This window comes from Pezoporus occidentalis, unplaced genomic scaffold, assembly GCF_034315485.1.
Source record: "Pezoporus occidentalis ecotype Australia unplaced genomic scaffold, CSIRO_AGI_Poc_V1 ctg111, whole genome shotgun sequence".
Classification (NCBI taxonomy): Eukaryota; Metazoa; Chordata; class Aves; order Psittaciformes; family Psittacidae; genus Pezoporus; species Pezoporus occidentalis.
This window is the reverse complement of record NW_026912898.1, coordinates 2,104,106-2,124,244: the sequence shown is the minus strand read 5'-3', so window position 1 is coordinate 2,124,244 and position 20,139 is coordinate 2,104,106. Positions and strand designations below refer to the sequence as shown.

Here is a 20,139-nt window from a genome sequence, read left to right as displayed (position 1 = left end):
GTGGCTGGTGAAGAAACCCACGCAAGAGCACTTCAGTAAGAAACAAGGAGCAGTGAAAAGAACAGCAAGCACAACAGACTGGTGCCAATCTCCTGTGCTGCCTGTTGCCTTGCTGAAGGGACCAAGGATAACATATAGCTAAGGAACTAGAGACCACCACGGGGCTTATGGCATGTGGGGAGAGAGGGGAAGAGTGGTGTCTGGAAGAAAGCAGGAGTGTTTTTCAAGTGTTTCATTTATCTTCCCCTTCAATTCCAAAACCAGTAACTAAAAGCTCTTTAACTGGCAATAAATTAAATTGATGACAATGCCCCAACCCAGATTTATTGCTCCTGAAAAATCATGCCCTCAGCTGAGATTATTACAAAAGGGCTTTCCGGCCTTTCTAAAAGCAAGTAGTACACCCAGGAGAATCCATGCTCTAAAAGCGTGTCATTATTTTGCTCCTTCAAAACCTAACTACATTTAAAAGCTCTTTAAGAAAAACTTTAAACAGGAAGACTTGGTGCCTTCAAATCATGGATTACCACTTAAATAAACAAGGAAATATTTTGTAGTTTCCTAAAACTCAGTTAAATACAAAATTGGCAAAAAACTCAATATAAAGAGGTAGCTTAAAAATCAAAGTATTATTAGATTCAAGAAGGAAGATAATGCTATAAAAGTATCCACATGACAAAATACACTTCCAGTTTCTACACAACTTACTCAAATTTTAATGAGAGCAGAATAAACCTTGGGTTAGACTTTGCAGAGTGACAAAGATCAAATACTCAAAAATCAGTCTTTTAGAGGCATACTGGAAATCAAAGGAACCACAATAAATTCTTTCATGACAAGTCATCCAGCAGTTTCCTGCCCTGTGTCTGCAATAGTGAGTTGCTTGGGTTTGGGTTTTTTCCCCCCTAAAAAGTAATGTCAGGAATTTTGTTTGAACAGAGATGTTCCAGATAACTCTCATGGAACATCTTTAAGTCTATAACTTCCAATATTGGTGGAGGTTTTCTTACTACCATACTTTTTGCTTGCCTCCTGATAAATTGGGTATAACATGAGCACCTCCAATGTGCTGGTGGGAGGCAGAAACACACATGCTAAAGACTTCTTTCCTTTACAGCCCTTTTGTAAATGAGGATGGGCAAGTACTTGGTTTAAACACACTCCATTCTGCGAGGAACAGGCTGACTCACAGTGAACTTTAGTTGTGATAGGGACTTAAGCTCTAGACATTATTATGTAGCAATGCCTCAAACAGACTGTGCATGACAAATCTGCTAGAGCCTATGAAGCTCCAGGCAAGCTGTTATTAGCAATGCTAATTAGAAGGGCTGATGAATGAATTAACAAATTCTAAGGTGCAGTTTTCAACCAGATTTTATCAGTCTCAGAGTAAAGCTTTGACATTTGCAACTTAGAAGCAAACAGGCTCCGCAGATTCTTCTATAATGGCTACATGGTATAAGTTCTGCATGTTCTACAAAAGCTACACTGAAAATCCTTCATTTAATTTCTTTGGTTTCACAGAAACAAAAGCTACTTAAATGAACTGCGTAATGAAAGGCAAGCAAGCAAAGGTAACTTACTTTCGTCTCCGAAAGCTCCGGAGATGCTTGTAAATACCTGTTTTATCAGGTTGTGTGGAAGAATTCCAAATGAATGCAGCTAGAACGAGTTTTGAACCATCACTTTCCAGCAGAAAACTGTCTTTGGCACTTACATAATCTAATTCTATGATGTTACATTACACACAGTCCCATGTCAAGTTGACAGAGGAAATTAAAGATGACTTTTGTAAAACAGGCACTTTAAATTAGAACAGGAAAATCTGCTCCCCATTAGGCAATACAGGAGCTTTTTTTTTCCAGCATGGCAGAAGCAGCATGAAGTACCAAAAATAAGATGGAAGAGTTCAGTAAATTCAGACTCTTGAGGTGAAAGTTTTACCCAGCTCGATTAGACTTAAATAACAGCAGCACCTGCAAAATCTGAAGGCTACAACAGACTGGGCAAGGCATTAAAAACACACAGCATGGAACAATTCTGTATCAATCTATTCAGCCTCCAATTTACATTTATATCTGTCGCAGTGATTTGCTACATAGGTATCCTTCTTCCACTTAAAATACCTTGTAGTAAGATACAAACAACGAGACTCAAAATACAGCTATACCCCAAGCCTCCTGTTTGGTAAATGGGTGAATACAGGCATTTCTGACACAGGTGTGTCAGGCCAGACTAACTTCCACCATCAAATGACATCGCTGCTTTTGGGCTTTCCTGATGTATTTACTGTAAGGCTCACAGCTTGCATGCACAGACTGAGTTCTGTCAAAGAATATGATCAAAGAAACTCTAATAGGGTGGAAAAAGGTATACATAGCACACCATCCTTCAGCTAATACATAGTAATAGTAACCAAATAAGCATTCAGTGATTAAGCAGAAGACTGGGAAACAAGAGTTTTAGCTTAAATGCTTCCATTAAAACACTAGGAAAAGTAGGTTTGTTCCTCACTTCCCCTTTTGCTCAGGGCAACAAAAACATGCTTTTACAATCTCCTTTTATATGTTTACTGAAATAGGCTGGAAAATGTACTGCTCAACTGCATTCCCTATGGCTCTGCAAAGGGTATTTTGCTAATCTCAGTACATCCATGGAGTCTGGAAACCCTGGCACGGATCACACACTGCAAGTAGATGAGCATGTGGCTGCAACCCTTAAAGCCACCTTCAAAGATGGCAACCAGCTACAACCTGCTCCATGTTAACGAGGTGTGTCTGGAGAGGTGTGGGCATGTTCTTCACTCAGCATCCCGACCTGAACACTGAGTCATCCGTGTTTCTCCTTTAATACAGAGCTCTTAAATTTCCCCTGTGTTCGGGAGTCTCTGAACAGCACTTTCCCAGTCTCTAAATGAAAAGCACTGGCTTTGTTTTCAGAGGGCATAGTTTCAAAAAAAGACTTTTCAAATGACCTCCCTATTCTATTCTCTTCAACCTACCAAAAATAGCCACGTAGTAAAATCCTTTCAGAAGGCTGAGAAGATGTGGAACAAAAATTACATCAAATAATTCTAATCTTCCTATTTTTGTAAAGGGAAGCTGGCAAATTAAGCAACAGCCAATTCTACAGCATTGTCCAGAAGAGGGCTTCACAAATGTTAATGATTTTCGTGGCATGCCACTTCACAGAAAAACTGAGTCCAAAAGAAAACTGAAGCGTGCCCCGTTTTATATAGATCCAAAGAAATGTTTCATTACTAAAATAGTAATACTGAAGGAAGTTGACATGAAGAAGAAATGATGTCCCAGTAGGATACCCTGGAGCCAATGCTAGCTCTGAAAGAAGTCTCAAGTCAACACAAGCAGCAAGAAGGGTATTTACACCCAACAGCTACTATCTTGTTTTCACTTACCCTTGTCCTAAAGTGTTTCTTTTTACTCTCTCTAGCTAATTCTCCTCACATGACCTGTAACTCTCCTTCACTCCTAGCTGTATTCAAGTGTCACTTGAGAGGTCTCCAGGTAGCGGAATCCCAAACCTATCTCACCTGAGACAGTATTAAGGTCTGACTAATCAGAACCACTGGAAAGCCTCTCCTCTAGCATAATCCCACTAGGAAGGAATTCCCATCTTGGGGGTAGGTATCTCAGTGCCTGCACAACACAAAAAACAGTTAACAATGCAGGCTGCTTAGTACACAAAGCTACTCTAGCAAAAAACTGTGGGTTAAGGTTGTCATACTTTACTGAACTAGCAAGGATGTTGGGTCCTAGTAGCCTTTTAATATGTCATAAACTGTGATCTATCTAGCGCTGTATCAGCCTCTGCTCTCCAGTAGCTTCTCAGAGCAAATTTACTGCCCAAACACCAATACTGGACCTACACAGATTGCTTACACTACTTCAAAAAAATCACAAATTCTGTCTGGCCTTTTGACTTGTGCTGTCAAGTTGTGAGACCCATAAATAGCAGGCTCTGTTCAACTCAAGAACTTCTGCTCAGCAATAACGGTCCATCTAGATACAGAAAGCGTTGACCACATAGGCTACAAAACACTGTGAAGCATCTCTTCCCAGTGAATGCTACATATAGCACAAGTATCTTATTGCAAACCATTACACTCTATGGGTAAGAATAAAGTGATCCTACAGGCTTCTGTACCAGATGGCAACTTCTTATAAAACAAACTTCTCTGAAAAGAAACTTAAGCACCTAATAGATGTGGACTTCAGAAGACGAAGGGGGAGAGCAAGCAATTGTAAGAAGCCTGGTACTACACTGCTGAGCTCCTTTTAGAGGGACCCTCTTCTACAAAACTTTTGAATTAACTGGCCAAAAAAGGTAACAATAAAGAGTTTCTCTGGTAGACACAAAAAAAGATGCTGCCCTTTAAAATTCCAAAGGTGCCAACACAGGTCAGATTGAAGGCTAAAAATGAGCAGCAACTTTTATGGAGAAAACCCTCTGATGTTTTCTTCACCTTTGGTTTTGCACATGTATACTTATGATATAAAGGTGGACAGGTTAAGTTTAATTATAAGTTGAAGACCATCACAAAACCCAGCTCAGGTCTGGGTTTTGTGATCACCTCCACCTGAACCATTATAGCATCCTATTGTTCTAATGAAAATTACGTTGAGGTGTCCCATGACACGACCAGGGTCGCCAGAGGCAGACAAGGGCAGTAAAACTATGGAACAAGAAAGGCTAAGAGCTCTTGTCTGCCTCTCAGGTGACTTACTCCACCTACTGTCCAAAGAGAGACAGAGGCAGCAGACACCTAATAAAACCTGTTGGGTCGTGGCAGCACAGAATCAGAATCAACCAGACTGGAAAAGACCTTTAAGCTCATCCAGTCCAACTGTTCCCAGCACTGCCAAGGCCACCACTAACCCATGGCACTGAGGGCCTCGTCTACACGGTGTGTGAACACTTGCAGGGACGGTGACTCCAGCACTGCCCAGAGCAGCCTGTTCCAATGCCTGAGCACCCTCTGGGGAAGGAATTGTTCCTCAGCTCCAGCCTAAACCTGCCCTGGTGCAGCTTGAGGCCGTTCCCTCTTGTCCCATCCCTTGCTCCTTGGGAGCAGAGACCGACCTCACCTCACTTCATTCTTCTGTCTCCTGTCAGGCAGTTGTAGAGAGCGATAAGGTCCCCCCTGAGCCTTCTCTTCTCCAGACTATACCCTCAGGTCCCTCAGCCGTTCCCCATCACACTTGTGCTCCAGGCCCTGCACCAGCTCCATTGCCCTTCTCTGGCCCCACTCCAGCATCTCAATGTTCCTCTTGTAGTGAGGAGCCCAGAACTGAACACAGGATTTGAGGTGCAGCCTCACCAGTGTCCAGCACAAGGGGATTATTACTTCCCTAGCATGTTAATACAGCCAAGATTACCACTGTTTGCTTCTAAGTAAACAGGTTTTATTTATTCCGAAGCTATTTCCCAGCTGTCTGTAATTCAGAATATGGATGAAAAACTTAAAAATTCTTTGAACAAACAGATTCAACCTTTCCAAGTATTTTGGGGTACCTGATTTGGAGCCATTTTCTTGCATACAAAAGGGCCAAATAAGACAGACAGACTATCCAGCTGGGTTTAAAAGTGCTCTGCCACATCTAAAACTATTTAGCAGTCTTAAAAAAAACCCAACCCCCAGAAGTGAACACTGGAAGCTGGAATTCTTCTAGTGAAGCTCACAACAGGCAAAAAAAATCACAACAATATTGACACATTCTCCACAGGGAATGAAGCTCCCAACTTTGCTCTCAGTCAATGCCTGGATTAAGTTCAGGTCAATTGGAAGCACTACGTGTATGCACCTGCAGTCTCTGGCTGCCTTCTGCACCAAGCAGGGTAGCTGCACTTTGCTCAGGGCAATTGCCAGTGAACAAAGTTCAAGTTCAAACCTCCCATGCTCTTTCTTTACTTTCACTTCAGAGTAAAGGAGCTCGGATTTTAACCAGAAAATATTCAGCAGTCAGCTTCCCTTAGTCTAACATGCACAACAATGGCTAGCGAGCCTGACAATAGACTCGCTGCCACTGTGGGGCTCTTTGCTAGGAACATCATGTATAATGACTAACAAATGTTTCATGGAAGTCAATTCTAATCAGTAGAAAGGTACAGGTTAGAGGATGAAGATAGCAACGTCATCAAGAAAGCTGAACCCTTGTAAGGCCTCATCTTTGTAGCTGAAACATCTCGTATGTTTATGCTTCATATTTCAGTATTCCATATCCTTCTAATGAAGCACAGTGTAAACTGGAGAGTGAAGTTGTCCTCCTCAACAAGGTCAAGTAACTAAGTGCTTGAACAAGCATCTGGTTAAGAAACAACATCAAGTAACCAAATGCTATCTCAAAGAGGTTTTGCCTTCCCCTGCCCCCCCCCCCCCATTTATTTTAAATAACTATCTACACACAAGATTTTAAAATAAATACTAGCAGCTTCCTGGCAATAATCTCCAAAATGTAACAGCAACCCACAGTTCCTCGTATCACTCCAGAGTTAGGTTTCTTTCAGAAATAAAAGACACAGACAGGTGAACAAAAGATGAGCTATATATTCTAACACATACCTCACAACACAGAGTATGTGATAAATACTTCGCCTATGTCCCACCCAGGAAATTATATCCTTCACAGAATATTTCACTGCACAGAGAAATTGCTGAGGTTCAATATTTATGGCAAAGTGAGGACAAGGTAAAGGTAGGCAAAGCTACAAACAGCAGTGCTGAGACAGGAAGGAAGATGTGGCAGATGTAGGCATAACCCCAAGAAAATGCTTGGTAGATGAAAACAAGGGAAAAAAGAAATCAGTAATGTCCTTTATTCTGCAGGCTTTATAGTTGCTCTTTTCTGTTGTCCTTCCTCCCAGCCTTCCATTATAACTAACCTAATGAATGCACAGCTCATGACTAACCAGCTGCACCCTGTAACTTTATACAGGTGCCTATGTGGAGAGAGAGAAACCTTATGTTCATAGTTGCCTCTCCCCTATTCAATGTGCAGAAGCCATTTTAACACACAATTTCAGGAATTTGTTCCCATTGAAGTAGCAACACAGCACATTCTGAGACCACTTTCACAGTATATAAAAACAAACAGTGGATGTTTCCAAGTTTACCAATTTATACTGAATCAAAATCAACCACCTTGAAAACAGAATACAAACATGTGCACTGATGAGCTGTCCAAACATGTCTAAGCCTAGGTGATTTCCCAGGCTTCACACACACACAGTCCTACCCTTGCTGTCTCACCCAGCTTCAAGTGTGGTCCATGCACTGTCACCACGAACCATAAGAATTTGAATGGATGCCTGGTATGGAGAGCATCAGTGGTGCAATTAGTCTGAACAGTACTCAAACCCCTCTGCTAGTCAGGAGAAACACAGGCACTTGCCTAATGACATTCCTTGACAGGTGAGGTCCCCAGTACACATCTTACAGCCAGACTGCCCAGACAAGTAAGAAAAGGCATAAAACAGGACAGTGTTTCTTCTTTTCATTACTTGATCATATGAGTCTCTTCATCAGCATCATAAAACTCCTCGTCTTCACTTCCACTCCCTGTAGAGCTGTCTTTGTCTCCAGACTAGAAATGAAAACAGAGTCACTGGTTAGCAAAGAAGCCCTCTCCAAAAATACATAAGCAATCGTTACACCTCTGTGGGAATGCTAGGAGAGAAAAAGTAAGAAAACCTAGGTCAAATCATGGTATTAAAACTTACAAAAGACATTATGTGAATTAATGTTTCTTTGTGACCTTGGTTCTACACTAGAGAATACATGCAGGACAGAGACTGGAATGAAGTGACAATCTTTTCAGCTTTCTTAAATTCATTCGAAGGTCCCTACTCTGTGGTGAGCTACTGGAAACAGGCTCAGAACACTCAGATTACTCGGTTAGATAAAAGTTTCTCCATCTGAATTATTACTTCTCCATGTGTAGCATGGGCATTTCCCTATGCAAGTTTAATTAAGATCATCCTCCTGCAACACTAAGCGAAGAGGTTATAAAAAAGTGAAGAAAACATTAGCACTTTATACGCTCAGAGAGTAAATTCCCTATTATAAGCATACCTACTCCAGCCAGTCCTTTTAGCAACATAATTTATATCATATACAGAAACTAAAGTTAGCTATTACAGCTAGTTAATTCTTATTTGGCCAGCATAGCATTTTTCCATGGAACAGATACAAATCATTCCAGTTAAAAAGTATAAACTCCATCTAGTTCATTTAGGATTTTTTCCAGTATGCTTCCATCCACCCTAAGACTTCTGCCTGCTTAGTCATATGCAAAGGGTGAGAGAGAGGGCAAAAAATAGAGACATGGAAATTATGTTCCCGACTGACAGTACCATGCAAGCAAAATCTGTAGCTTTAGATCTGGCTTCAGAGGGAGTTTTGCTACAGCAACGTGCGCTAACTGCAAAGGAATTTCAAACAATTTGAGCACTAAGAACTGTCAGAAAATATAAAGGGAATCATGTTATGCTTCTTTCTGGATTTCTAAAATTATTTGAGGAAAGTCAGGCTATCACTGGATGCTGTCCAACTTCAATATCACATTCATGTATGTTAACAGGGACAAAACCTCCATCCTGGGCAGCCAGAAAATGTGTTATCTTGAAAGTGGTACAAAAGGACAATGAATTCCAGAGGCAGAATTCAGAGTATGTGAAATAATTCTACGTCTTTCTTACCACAGCTTCATAAGACCTCTCCATGGCCTTGTCAAATAAGGTTAATGTTCAAGTTTTCCCTTTTATCAGTCCTTTGTGAGCTTTAAAATAAACCCCTAATGTGTCACAGACATTCCAGATATAACATTACTTCCGTTACAGGATAACTTCAGGCCTGAACCAACTTTCATTTAATTTGGATTCAATAATTTTAATCCATCTGGGGAAAAGTTTTCCTCAAAAAGAGTCTTTTTTTTTTTTCCCTTTTGTGGATCCTGTTCAGGTTAGGATTTTTAAGCAGCCCGTGACATAAGTGAACCAAGTTGGGCACATACTGATAGGCGATGATACTTATCCCCTCAAAGAGCAGTACTGAGCTTACTTGGTTAGAAAGGAAAATGAAAATGGAAATGTGACTTTCCCCCACCTCTAAGTTGTAACACCTGCACTGTCTGCTGGAATTATTTGTTGTTAGTAAGCCATCTGCACAGTTAAGATGCAATAATGATATAATTACCCAAGTAGCAGCTGGTGTAAACTTGAAGTAAGTGCATGTGATGGATTTGTGTAGCCAGCAAGAGTGTGGTGCCATAACGCATTACCAGTATGGTTAAAAATGTTTGTAAAATGTGCATGTAAAGTAGCTAAAGTATAAAATTAATCATTACAGGGCTGCCTCTTTCAAGCTTTCTTCAAGGATGGTTTTGTCACTAAACTGCACTGTCCTGTCAAGAAGTATTAAAGCTAAAACTGGGAAACAAGGCAGTGTGTTGAAGCCTTTGAAAAGAAGCAACTGCTCTCATTCTAGAAATAAGAGTTACTCTGCCTCCTGATTTCTGTGAAAATAAGCTTATGAATGCCTGCAAATCCCAGACTGCTTGACTGAAAATTAAACAAAGTAAAAGGTGTCACAAGGATCCCATCTCATCACAGCCTTATGGGACAACAAGCATTTTTGGTTAGGAGTTGCCCTTCAAGTTTCTGACCATTTCCATTTGGATTAGCCCGTAAATATTTAAAATTTTGGGACTGGGATTTAAGCATTAAAACCTTATCCAAATTCACAGAATCACAGAATCAACTCTGGTGGAAAAGACCTTTAAGATCATCAAGTCCAACCATTACCCCAGGACTGCCAAAGCCACCACTAAAATATGTCACCCAGGGTCTTGTCTCCATGGTTTGTGAACACTTTCAGGGACTTCCAGAGATACTTCTCTCTAATCTCACTCCAATCTCAGAGGTGCAGGCATGTACAAAGCCAACCCTTCACATGACTGGAATATGTGCGTTACCTCAAAAGGTGTGCAGGAGTTAGACAAAATGAAGTATAAAGTGATATGAAAAAACAACATTCAAGGAAGCCCCACTGAAAAACATCCTGCTGCCACATTGTTATGCTTATGCCTGGGAGTTTTGTAGCTCTGATGTTTTCAATGAAACTCATTTCTCAGAATCAACAGTAGAACAGATCCTAGAGGTTAGTTTAGCCTTAACCCATTTAAAGACTCTCTAGGATAGACCTAACAACTGACATAGCAGAACAGCGAGTGCAGGTCAAGGCAGTAGCATGCTGTCTTTTAGAACAGCTCTTCACAAACAGGCTTCTGCTTTCTTTAACACCTGAGGCTTCTCAAACTTCAACGGCCAGCTTTGCATGAAGCATGCTCCAGCAATCCTAGATATTAGAGAGGCTCTTATCCCAAAGGAAAAGATCAGAAGCTTTTGGCCTTGAGGAAAGGAATTAACCCAGCTGTGTTTCAGCCTACAATTCCAGACACATTTCAGATGTGACAGTAGGGTTACTAAACTACCTTCTATATTTCCCCGTGGCTTAATCTCCACAGGCCCAGAATCACTATCCTCGTCTATTTAGAGTGGCATATTCAAGCTGACAGCTGAAATAAACACAACAGAACAGTAGGAAAAAAAAACAACAAACTGTGAATATACCTGAGAGCCATCTAGGGCTTGCAACGACATGGCTTCATCACCCAGCCTCCAGTATGAGCATACCTGCAGGTCTGAAATAGTTTCTAGCAAAGGGCTGTTTAAGGTCTCTGGCAATAATAAACTTAAGAGTCCAGACAAAAGACCAGTTGCTCCAAAGACAATATAAGGCAGAGACCACTGTACAGATTTCTGACAAAAAAAAAGAAAGAAGAGAGTTAGGTTGAGATTGGTTCCCTCTAATTCATACTGCATATTAAAGCACTCAGCCTTGACAACCATTCCATCTGGCAAGTGTTTGCATTCATATTTAGCATAAAAGTTACCTATCCTACTCTTTTTAACCAATATTGTCAATTGCATCTTATCAATACTATTAGATCAACACAGATTTAGGGATGGACTTTAAAGAAATGGCTGCTGAATTTATACTCAGTTCTTGTCCGTAACATACACACTCTTCTTAATAAATGCAACATCACTTTGTAGTAGGAAAGAGGTATCACAGTCATAGACATGCTGGTTGGAAGAGATCTCTTGAGGTCACCTAGGCCAAGCACTTACTCTGAGCACAACTACAGCCAAGACTACACCACATCATTATGTAACCAAGTATTGAAAAGACTCCAAGGACAGATTCTCCCTCTGTGCAGGCCAAAACTTGTCCCCCTGACCCCTGCTGAACTGTTCCACACTGCTGGGACAACCAAAGGTGCAATATTCCCTCAAGCTTTCATGTGAAGCCATGGGCCCTAGCCCTGACCATCTTGGTTTACCCTCAACTGGATCCTCCTGATTTTTCAACATCCCTCTAGAACTGGGAGGAAACTTAATCTATGGGCTACACACCGAACTGGGCCTGACATAGCACAGTGTGAAGGTTGCCTGTTTGTGATGAGAGGACACTGCCAGCTCCCATTTAACTTGACATCCATTGCTGTTTCCAGGTCTCTTCCAGCAAGGCTGCTACTCAGCCAGTTGGTTCCCAGCCTGTACTGACCATGTAATAAGTCCATACCACAAACAAAATTTTATTCTTCTTGTTGGTCTTGTTGGCCCAGAAGATCCCACTCAAGATTTACCACTTGGTGTGTCAACCTCTCCGCCTTATTTTGCATCCTCTAGAAATAAGGCGAGGATGTATTCAGTCCTCCACGTGCCACCAGCTACCAAATACTGAGCCTGTCACTATTCCTTTGAGCCTGGTAAACATGCAACATTCAAATCAAACATTCCTTTCATCAGGACTCACCTCCTCAGCTTCCAAACAAGAATATTGCAAGACAGTGTCAAAAGCCTTCCCAGCCCTCCTCATCCATATTACTTTCTGCAATGAAAATGGCTATCAAACCAAACTGGCTGAGAGCAAACTGTCCTTCGTAAATCTACATTTGCTGGTCCTGATTACCTTCTTGGCCTTCATATGCTCAGAAGCAGACTCTGAGAGGCCATGTCACATCATCTTCCCAAGATGAAGTTTGAGCTGCTCAGCCTGTAACTCCCTGGATCCACTTTCTAACCTTAAAGAGGCCCACTGCATCACCTGTCTCCCCCAAGAGTTAGAAGTGACCTTTCTCTACAATAGCCTGTCACAGATGATGGACACTTGCCTCACTACCTCTGCCAGCTCTTTCACCGCCTCTTAGGGAACCCTACTGCATGGAACAGAAAGCTTTCAGCTTTAACTGTTCTTGAACCTATCACTCCTTCAGTGCTTGCTGGCTCTTTGCTTCCTCAACAGTGCTGGTATGAACAGCCTTGGGGTTAGGCTTTGCTTATGAAGACTAAAGGAAAATTATTTCAGCCTACTGCATCTCAGCCACCAACAGGATGTCCATCCCATTCAACATCAGTCTAAACATTTTCTTTAAATTACCTTTAGCTGAGAGAATCCCTATTTATGCTCCTTGCTAGTTTTAGCTTCAACTGAACTTTGGCTTTCCTGTTATCCCCACAGCCTAAGCAATGTTTTTACTCCTCTGATGCCTTTTCCTGTTTTTACATGGCTTGTTACAGGCAAAACTACTCTAGGAGATGGTGTGTGCAAAAATGAGTCATCTACAACACAGCTCCAAAATGTGTATGTTCACTGTACAACCGGTACACCGGGCTTGTTTAAAAGGCAAGATTTTAGCTGTTTGTGTCAAAAAGCTCACTTTGTATAGTAAAAAGCAATGCTAAATTGAGAAAATGACTGGCTGTGATTAAGTAGAAGAGCAATACTTCATCTCTTATCTCAGCAATTAACTTTTTCCCTTCCTACCCTTTTTATAATATCCCCAGACAAAAGATACTGAAAAAGCATTAAAATAGTTGAAGAAATTCCAAACAACAAAAATATTTCTTTCCTCAAATCAGTGTTAATTTGTTACTTAAACCGAGCTATTTTCACTTTAACTGGATGCCTTCAAACATTATGATCCAAGATTTGTGTCTCCTGCAGTGCAAAATCTCTGCTAGGCACAACATAATAGACGCCTCAAATGAGACATAAAAGCTGCCTATTAAACCTGCCTGGGAGACCTGCACCAGTCTTGGCTTTGCCTGCTGTACCCCAGAGGTGCTCACACTCTCACCTACCCAGTGTTTCATTCTGTAGATTAAAAGGCTCACTGTGCTCATCTACCCTTTTGCTAGCCCTCTGCCTGACATAAGGAGATGGCAAATGGCAGAGAGGGAAGTTATTCCAGATGAAATGTTACATTAAAGGAACTGTCACTTGACCTGAGCAAGCAGTTTGTGTGAAAAACTGGCACACTTTTACCTGCATGCACAAGTCTATGAACACAGAGGAAAATAACAGTATCATGCCCATGTTTTGCTCTTCAGAATTTTCTCTGCCTTAACAGACTGCTGTGAAGTTTGTGCACAAAAGCTTTGCTGGTGTATCAAGTCTCCACATAAATACAATCAACTAGGTTGGAAAAGACCTTTAAAATCATCAAGTCCAACCACTCCCCCAGGACTCCCAAGTCCACCACTAAGCACCATCACCATCTCCATTCATTGGAGGATAAACCGGTTTGCTGATAACTATAATCTATGGATATTCAATGAAGTGCACTGATAGCAAAACTAATTTATTCTCAGATATATAAATTAAACCCATATGCTTTATATTGATGCAGCAGATCTTTTAACTATGTGGGTTTCTTGCTACTGCTCACTTAGGGTTTAAAGTTGAGTATCACCATTTTGAAACTGAAATTACTGTATTGCTAAAGTCCACCAGCTAAGTCCCAAAATTCTTACAGGGCTAAAACACCTTCTGAACTAAATAATGTTGATTTTTGTCTAATCACAAAGATTATATTGCAATGCCTTTGGACTACCATGTTACTGTTAAGACATGTAATTTACATATCTTAGTTTATACCCATAACTTATCCAAATTACTCCCACCTCTGTAAGCCTCTGCCGAGTCAGAGCCACAAACCAAAAACATATGTAATAGTAAGAAGCTCAGACAAACCAATGAAGGGACGAATGGAGCAATGATTCCACCAACCCGGGAAAACATGGAGCAGGCACCCATTCCAACATTTCTGGGAAGCAAAGAAAAGTCATTAATCAATGATATTTGCATATTGAAAAGGGCCACTGAGCAAGGAAGAAACCCCACACTTCAATCATGACCCCGACCACAGTAACTGACAAAGTCAAATGAAAGTGAAAGAATCCCAAGACAGGAATTAAAACATGCTTTGGGCTTAGAAGCACAAATCCCTTTCATGCTCAGAATTCTAACATACATACATATAGAGGCATACGTGCAATTTCAGTTAATGCATCTTCTCTGCCTGAAACTTTGGCTAAATTCCTTTATCCAAACCCTACTTATGAGCAGACTTGTCCACCCATGAAAAACACCACAGTATAGTTTCACTGGTGGCAGATCATCAACAACAATACCTGCTTAAAATACCCAATAAAATTACATCCATATGACAGATGCCTCTGTCTGCTCTGTCAGCACAAGCATGGGGTACTTCTGCTTCTAGTTCGTGAAACCTGTGGCCTATGAAGTATCAAGTTAACATTACAAAGCTTATTGACCAGTCATCTTCAGTGGTGCTGGTTAAGCAAGCATGAATGTTTAATACAGTTGTATGGCTTATAAAGCACTGAAAAAGTTAGATATCATTCATTAAAGAAGTATCAGCAATACTATTGTTATCTTCGTAGCGGAGAGAGGGCTGTGAGCACACCAAGCAGCCAAAGGGATACTTCACTGTTATATAAAGAATATGGTTAGTCTGAAAAAAGCACCGCAAATTTGAGGGAAGAGGAAATTAAAAGATAAGGGAAGAAGTTGAGCATGTAAACTACATATAATCATTATATGTAACTGAAAACCCCAAAAGGTATAGTTAAAAAAAAAAGTAAAAGAAGTAAAGGTGATCAGGTAAGAGACCAGAAAACATGAAGACCTTAAAATTAACTTGTGTTACCTGATCACTGTGGGATAAAGCTCTGATGTGTAGATGTAGACAATGTTAAATGCAGCACTGATTGTCAGTTTCCCCAGCAAAGACAGAGAGCGACTATTCACCACTGCGAACACTCCAGTATCTGACAGAGAAAATGTGATCCCTGTAAGGCTTTTGAGCACTCAAATACATCTCTAATCATTTCAATCGCACAACAGCATGGAGTGAAAGCAAACCCACTGAAGAATTTGCTGAGAGCCAAGCAGTTTTCTGTTAAAGGACAGTTTGTCCGAGGTGATCTATACCTTCAAGTACAGAAGGAAACATGGGCTTGATATTGTTGGTCAGAACAGCCAGTGCTTACTCACTTATACCAAGCACATCAGAAGACACGTTACATGCCTATCAAGGAAGGCTACAGAATAAACCACTGCGGCCTTGAATAAATCGTGCTTCCTAAGGCACTTTGCTCCTGGCCAACTTCAGCAGTTCAGCATATGGATTATTTCCTGGGTCCTGGATTATTTCCACAGTCCTCTGCTCTGAAAATCTCTTTCATATGTTGTACTTGAACTAACATGCAAAATGTACTTGGTATCAGGTACCAGCCTAACCAGAATATCTGAGTCTGGGCTCCAGCATCTGGGTTACTTCTGGAAACCCAAGTTGCTCCTCTTTAAAAGTTTCAACTATTAGATTCATAGCCATCTAGAGTAACTTTGGCACGCTATCATAAGCGTTTAATCTTTCTTAATCATGCTTCAAACCTTTGCAGCTTTCGCTCTCCTTACGGCAGGTGTTAAACATACACAAAATCTTACAAGCTGAGATGAATTTATGCACCTAATTTTAAAAAGAAAAACCACTCATGGTATACTTTTGTTTCTGTTCTGCTGAACAAATTCAGAAATGAAGAAATGAGCACAGTGTGTCTACAAAAAAAGACATTCTATTTCACATTTCTTAAAAACCCCTTGCTTCAGAAGATTTTCAGACTCCTGTCTTGAAGTATATGTGGCCACATTACTAATATCACAGTTATACCAGTCTTGAACATTACAGAGCAGTGAGGAAAACATGGAAACTTGCACCAAGATTCAATTCTTAAGATCTTTTGACATCGGTGTTTCACTTGGAGAGATAAATACAAATTGCATGCATACTACTTACACCAACATATCATTTGGCTTATGGAAAGTCCCCAAATAGCATCAGTCTTTGGGTTTAAGTCACAAACACTGGAAAGGAGTGACTGGTGTGATCAGAAATACAGGGCAGAATCCAAAGACAAAAGCTCAAATCCAACCCTTTCCAACAAGCTTTCCTTAAGATCTTAGGAAGGCTGCTGCTTAGCCTTTTTGTGAGTTACCTTCTCTGGCTTCAAAACTTGGGACTCACGTGTGGTATGAACCTAATCTACAAGCAACCATCAAATTCTTAGATTATAGGATGTTGTGTTTAACAATTCTCATCACGCACTCCAGAAACAAAAGTAAGTATTTACCTTTCTTTTTAGGAAGGAACATGACAATAAGACAAGCCAATCCTCCCAGGAACAGAAATGTGCTCAGTGTTCGCTTCCGGCCAAACCTGATGTGCAAGGATAACAAAGCTTTATTCTGCATTAGATCTGTCGTTTGCAGAGCAGTAAGTCCTCTAAATTCATGCTGCCTCTTTATTTGCAGTTGGGAATCCTGAATGCCATCTCCCACAAACACTTCCTCTCACACTTTTAAACGGCTTCTACTGCCCTCTTAAAATGAGCACCAAGAAGTCTTTATATGCAGTGGCTGACAGCTTCTAGGATTTTGATTTGTTTCCCACTGCGTGTGCACGTTTGTAAAGCTCCTCAGGAGACACGGGCAGAAGAAACTGGGAGGTCAATTCTACATTGTCCAGAGTATCATGGCTCAGGAAAAGGCTGAATATTTGAATCAATCTCTGCTCACATACTAGTGCACACAAGCAAATATTACATGAAACCACACTACAGCTGCCGTTGAGTTCAGTTGCAACTGCTTTGATCTAATAGTGGGAATGGGGACTACGAGAGAGAGGTGGGAAGAATGCCATCTTGTGTTAGCATGGGGCTAGCACAGCTCGGTTCAACTGATCCACGGGATCAGCACCATCTGAGCCAAATTCAGACAGCTCATTAATAAGTGAGCTATTGAGAACAAGTTAAACTTTATCTGAAACAAAGACATATCAATGGCACCTTCAAATTGAAGCAGGAAGCTCTATACACAGATATAAACTAGGAGATGCAATATACAGGAAACCTATCTTTGAGTAAAATTGAAAGAAAATAAAACCCTGAATGGGTTTGGGTTAATAAATTTCATACTTACCACTTTTGGTTAATCAAGTAAATACAGATTGGGTATGCTGGGATTTCTATCAACCCTGAAAGGGCTAAATTGGCATAAATACTTCCACCCAAGTCACCCACATTTAGGGTAAGACCATAGTAAACCAAGCTGCACACAAACCTGCAAAAAGGAGAAAAAGAGTAAAATCGGAGCTGCCACTTTGCCTGCCAAATCAAAGCACTGGTCTGGCAAATCACCATAAACCAGATTTAGAGTTTCAGAAGGTCTAACATGTTACCCTAACAAGTATATGGTGCTTCCAAGGGAAAGAAACCATTTTGCCTCTGCACAGACCCAACTGACTTATTACTCAGTTAATCTTAGGACTACACTTGATAAGAATGGGCATAAACCAGAATAAAATTAAAATATGACTATATTAGTTGACCTGAGAAATTATGACTTGGTCCTTTTTGGTTTTATCAGCTTCCACTTTCATCCATGCTTTTCCAGTTGTGTGTAAACCCTTTCCGAAACAGTTCAGACAACACATCCGCCTTCTTTTAATTTCTACACCCTGGTCTAGTTTTATTCATTTGCATCTTTTATTTTTTCTTTCGTATCACTGCCTGGCTGTCACCTTTACAGAGAGGAAAGGAACTGGTAACTAACTCATCTTGCAGGAAATCAGCAATTCTTATTTAAGGAACAGAAAAATCAACTAGCCTGCAGTAGCCATTCTGGAAAAGCAAAGGAAAAACAGCTCCGTGTTGTCTACTAACAAAATGATGCCATTTGTTTTCTTCTTAATACATCTTCTTCAAATATACGCATTATAAAACCAAATGTATGAATAGAAATGCCAGAGGACTCACGTAACACATCATACACAAGGCTTATTTCAAAGTAGCAGCAAAAGACCTCAGGGCTAGCAGAGCTATCTGTAGCAAAACAGGCACTTTTGGAATTAGTTTTCTGCTGGTGACTAGAGCACCATGGGTTGAACATGTTCATCTCACAAGGTAGGCTACCCCCCTGTTAATGGTCTCCTTATACACAAAACCAAGAATGATCCATGTGACTGGAAGTACTGACACAGCATGGGACAAAGAACAGCCTGACTAACCCTAAGCAGCCTTTGAGGGTCAGAAGAGAAGAGGCAGTTAACTAATTTGAGACTCTCAAAGCATGATGAAAACGCAGAGATAAAACACCTCACACCCAGACTGGCAAAATGCCTTCCTGTTAAAAATGCACCAAGCAAATACTATAATAAAAGGATCATTTTTAGGTACAGTGTCCCTAATCATACAGGCTAAGTATAATCTGCAGGGTGAGCAACATTTCCTCTCAAAGACTCAAAAGAGGCAGCAGCAACACAGCTGGGCCTAGAAAGTATTTCAAGTACCAGGTAAACATCATGATCAAGGTGCGTCCCAGGAGGATCTTGTATCGAAACAGGTCCAAGAAGCTGCCAGCCTCTCTGGAGCTCCTCTCTGCTGGGAGTTTTAATGAGAAAGTGCACTTCTGCTTGCGGTTCCTCTTTGCGATGAGGTAGAGGGCATCTTCTGCTTCATTCAGCCGGCCTTGGGAATAAAGCCAGCGGGGGGACTCTGGAATGAATCTGAAACACACATACATACACACAGGATTTTTTCTTTCTGTGAGGCTGACTTGCCTATGGAAATGAAGCTGAAACACATTTGAGTGTAACAAAGAATTTTTCAAACAACCCTTCAGGTATAAAAATCACTTACTGAAACAGAGACAAGGCATACTGAAAGGAAAGGGAACATAAGTCATATGCAGTTTAGATACCAGGAAGTTATGTTGAATGTATACATACATACACATAACATACATGCACAATACTACACGTTACAGTATCATTAGGAGACCCTGTCTTCAGAGACTTAAGGATTCACCACGTTGTTACAAGTAACAGATGATGTTTTTGTAACACCAACTTGTCTTCCATTTCTTACTTCCCAACTTTTCCCCAAATTCTCTCCTGTCGACAGGAAGGCAGAGGCTGTGCAAAGGTCACGCTCTTGCTCCCCATGTGCACTGTTCACTTGATACATCTATAACTCCAACACAGTCTACAAAGCAAATCTATTACTTTCAGATTCCCAGAAGTAATTTAAGCTTTAGACTTTTGCCAGAAGGTTTGTAAGATTTTTGCCTTTGACCAGAAGTGACATTTTACCTTTAATTTTAAAGGAAAGTGAATCTGTGCTTTTATAAATGAAAAGAGCTTGGAAAGGAACAGGTTTTCTTTCCCACAATTAAAAAAAAACCAAACTGGTAGTATTTCCTGCACAAAGTAATTTTTAAGCAATGTAGGAGGGAGGCTGTGTGAAACTTGGAGTAAAAAAGTCCTTTCTTAGACTAAGATAAGCCTCTGAGCACAGCTCTGAAGTCCCATGAATAAGGCACTTCAAAAGACTGTATTTATCAATCTGAAAGCTAAAAAACTTTAACTTCATGAACTGCCTCTAAAGCTCTTCCCTAAGTTGTGATGCTTCCTTTTGAAAGGGTGTACTGACTCTTTAGCAAAGAGTTTTATTCAAGAAGTTATTGAAGTTAGAAGGAAAAAACCCTTAAGTTTAAACAGCAGCTGAAGTTATTTTCTTCTTTCAGTTACTGAGATTTTACTGTCAGGAAGTATGTAAGAAGAGAACACTGCATCATATAGCTTTCAGTGATGGAATCCACAAACACAGACCCCTGGTGTCTTAATAAAGAAGCCT

General features: G+C 40.7%; 1 protein-coding gene across 3 annotated transcripts in view; it reads right to left on the bottom strand.

Moving 5' to 3' along the window:
- Positions 1 to 20,139, bottom strand: part of SLC22A15 (solute carrier family 22 member 15) — a 38,263-nt gene that overhangs the window by 1,685 nt on the left and 16,439 nt on the right. The window contains exons 6-12 of one of the 3 annotated variants that reach the window (XM_062632874.1): positions 18,795 to 19,010; positions 17,426 to 17,566; positions 16,579 to 16,664; positions 15,096 to 15,216; positions 14,117 to 14,189; positions 10,648 to 10,836; positions 7,519 to 7,601 (exon numbers count right to left, since the gene is read on the bottom strand). In XM_062632874.1, coding sequence (XP_062488858.1) covers positions 7,519 to 7,601; positions 10,648 to 10,836; positions 14,117 to 14,189; positions 15,096 to 15,216; positions 16,579 to 16,664; positions 17,426 to 17,566; positions 18,795 to 19,010 — 909 coding nt within the window. Of the gene's footprint in view, positions 1 to 6,665; positions 7,602 to 10,647; positions 10,837 to 14,116; positions 14,190 to 15,095; positions 15,217 to 16,578; positions 16,665 to 17,425; positions 17,567 to 18,794; positions 19,011 to 20,139 lie in introns of those variants that run through there. The other 2 variants (XM_062632891.1, XM_062632882.1) reach the window with 2 other exon arrangements.